A 3,697-nucleotide genomic window follows, 5' to 3' on the forward strand; every position below is an offset into this window, starting at 1 on the left:
ACACACACACACGACTACACACACACACAACAACACACACACCACACACATATATATATATATATATACATATATATACATATATATATATATATATATACTTATATGTGTTTGCTTTGCTGCCATGGACACATCACGGTGCCGGTTGAAGTTACATAGGCATGTTGCTCATTGAGCAGACATCTACGCCTATCCTTTCCATCATCTCCAGCCCAGGAAGATGGGAAGATCAAGTACGCCGCACAGTCACCTGATGAAGCCGCTCTGGTTGACGCAGCAAAGAACTTCCGCTATGTGTTCACCGGACGTAACCAGAATATGGTCGACATCTGCTGTCATGGAGAGGTGTGTTTAAGCTACTCCAAGCTGATGCGTGTGGGATGTCTATCTACGTTACGTCTGCTTATAAAGACTACCCCCCAGCTATGCACGCGCCAAAAGACATATACGCACATAGTGCGACGGCACGTGCGTGTAGCCCGTGTGACGTACGTCATATGTTTGGGGCTCTCCGAACGCAAACTAGTCCAGGGTGTTTAGTAGTATTGTGCTATTTGCTCATAGTTTTATATTATTTGCTCATAGTATTATTTTATTTGCTCATAGTATTATTTTATTTGCTCATATTATCATGGCATTTGCCCATAGTATTATATTATTTGCTAGTACATAGTATTATTTTTTTGCTCATAGTATTATATTATTTGCTCCTAGTAGTATAAATTTTGCTCATAGTATCATGGTATTTGCTCATAATTATCTACTACATGCTCATAGTACTATATTATTTGCTCATAGTACTATCTTATTTGCTCACATCGTCTTAGTATTACTACATCTGTCCACAGGCTAGTAATCTTAACCATCCACAGACCAAGCAGTCCTATCCATCTCCAAGTCAAGTGTTGTCAGACCATCTAGTCACAGACCTGTGGTGTCGCATTCCCTCTGCGAGCGCTTGGTAGTGCGTAGTACTGGATGTTCCTGTGATCCATCTCGTCGTTCACAAAGCAAGCCAAACAATAGCAACAGTATCACCTCTCCTGCTATCACCGTCACTGCCGTATCTGCGGCAGAAATTGTAATAAATCACCATTTTAATCCATTGCCTTCTCACAGAAAATCACGTATGAAGTACTTAATATACTTGAGTTCAACTCGGACAGGAAGCGGATGTCGGTCATCGTCAAAGGGCCCGATGGCAGGATAAAACTGTTGTGCAAAGGTGTGTGTCATCAAGCGCCAGGGTACTTCACGTGCAAACATGCTAGTGTAAGTGTTTGAGACTTTTACTGGCGATGTGCGCTTATTTGTAAATTCTTTGGACACACACCCACTGACACACAGTCTCGCACACATAGTCACATACACACACCCACTTACACACATTCACATACACACACCCACTTACACAAATTCACACCCACTTACACAAATTGACATACAAAATTCACATATACTCAGACTTACACACATTCACATACACACAGTCACATACACACACCCACTCAAACACACCCGCTTACACACATTCACACACACCTACCGAACCATCTGCCCTCATTGCAGGCGCTGATAATGTGATGTTGGGGGGGCGAGTGAAAGTCGATGACGAACGCAAATTCAACGCCACGAACGCTCACTTGGAAGAATTCAGCACAGAGGGACTGCGTACGCTTGTGTTGGCCGACAAGGACATCCCCCAACACGTTTACGACGAGTGGAGCGCAAAGTACAAGGCCGCGGCCCTGTCTCTTGAGAACAGGGCGGAGGAGGGTAAGTACCTGTATCTGTATCTGTATGTTATATATATATTATTATTATTATTATTATTATTATTATTACTATTATATATTATATATATATATTAAATTATATATATTAGAATATATGTGTATGTATGTATGTATGTATGTATTTATATATATATATATATATATATAATCGCTTGTCTGATATATGTTACGCGTGGTTGTACAGTGCAAGGTAACTAGCCGGTCTCTTACCTATGATAGCGGATGGGTGCATGTTGTGTATCATGCTTTGTAGTAATTGATTGATGTGCTTTAGTCTCATATGGTGTTGGAATGTTGATCTTCTCTGTGATGGTTGTGTATTCATGACATAGCCCACTGTCTGGTGGCCGACCGTCTATTCGTTTACTACTAATGAATTGTGAATGGGGGCTCATTGGACGTATGAATCATAGATATGTACATCTACTCTGGTATTTACTCTGGTATGCCGATCTACTTCTATGCTCTCCCCAGTGGACGCCGTGGCGGAGCTGATTGAACAGGATCTGAATCTCATCGGAGCATCAGCCATTGAAGACAAACTGCAGGAGGGTGTGCCGCAGACCATCGCCAGTTTGCGCAAGGTATGCCTGTGCTCACATACACACACACTCATGTCCGTGTGCATAAAAGCTTACACCACACCAGATATGCTTGTACAAGCCTGGTCAGACATGCGTGCAGGCGTGCACACGCACATACAGCTATGTATGCATACATGTACATGTGTGTAGCTGTAATATGTTCACGTATACACATACAAACAGTAATCGTATTTGTGCTAATGTACTCAACCACATGGACGTATACATCATGTATCTATCATACATGCCTGTGGTGTTTTGTATGTGTTATATACACGCCTATATATATATATATCTGAATCCATTGCTCTCCTTTCGCCCATTTTCATCTGCCCAGGCGAATATACGCGTGTGGGTGCTTACCGGTGACAAGCAAGAGACAGCCATCAACATTGGGTTCGCCTGTCAGTTGCTTACCAACCAAATGGAATTGTTTGTCATCAATGAGCGAGGCTTTGAGGAAGTAGGGGAAAAGCTGAGGGCGTTAAAAGAGCAGATCGATAGCGATCAGTTTACGCAGGTGTGTGTAAAGAAGACACCTAACTGTATGTGTGTTCATGTGTTCATGTGTTCCCCTGTTCGTTGTGTATGTATGCATGACTATTTTTAATTGTGTGATTGTATTCCATGTTCATGTAATGGAATGACTTGTGTGCATGTTGATGTGTTAGAATGTCCGTTGTATGTATATATATGTCTATAAATGTACATATATATATATATATATATATATATACATGAGAGAATCTGCCAGCGGCGCATATACCTTCGCAATAGATGGATGCAATGTTAAATCGTCGAGTATGAACTGCACCAGGGACCGCCTCGTACAGACCCAATTAACTGATACACGACACATCTCACATACACGCATGTAGCACCAGCAAACACACCAGACACACCAACATACTATGTACACGTACACACTCACGCTATCCATACACATACCCACAGAGAGAGCTAGGGCTGGTAATAGACGGCGGTGCTCTAGGGTATGCACTCGACGACACACTGAAGTTGGAACTACTGGCCATCGCCGAACAGTGTGCGTCTGTGGTGTGTTGCAGAGTATCACCGATCCAGAAGGCACTGGTGGTGAAGCTGGTCAAGGAGAACCGAGGGGTAAGGGGAGATATCAATAGGGCTTGCAGAGTGTGTGAAGAGTGTGTGAACTATATATAATATATATATTAACATATATATATATATATATATTAACATATATATATATATATATATATATATATGTATGTATATTATATATATATATATATATATATATATATATATATATATATATATATATATATATATATA

General features: G+C 41.1%; 1 protein-coding gene across 1 annotated transcript; it reads left to right on the plus strand.

Annotated features, from left to right (window-relative positions):
* Positions 1 to 215: 215 nt before the first annotated feature.
* On the plus strand, positions 216 to 3,503 carry SARC_13437 (hypothetical protein; the record flags this gene model as incomplete). The annotated part of the gene is made up of 6 exons (XM_014292432.1): positions 216 to 345; positions 1,120 to 1,225; positions 1,570 to 1,776; positions 2,271 to 2,380; positions 2,718 to 2,900; positions 3,335 to 3,503. Coding segments are annotated over 6 exons (905 nt in total), but the record flags the coding sequence as incomplete, so codon positions are not given.
* Between the last annotated feature and the right edge of the window lie 194 nt (positions 3,504 to 3,697).

The sequence above is a fragment of the Sphaeroforma arctica genome, assembly GCF_001186125.1.
Source record: "Sphaeroforma arctica JP610 unplaced genomic scaffold supercont1.3287, whole genome shotgun sequence".
NCBI classification, from domain to species: domain Eukaryota; class Ichthyosporea; order Ichthyophonida; genus Sphaeroforma; species Sphaeroforma arctica.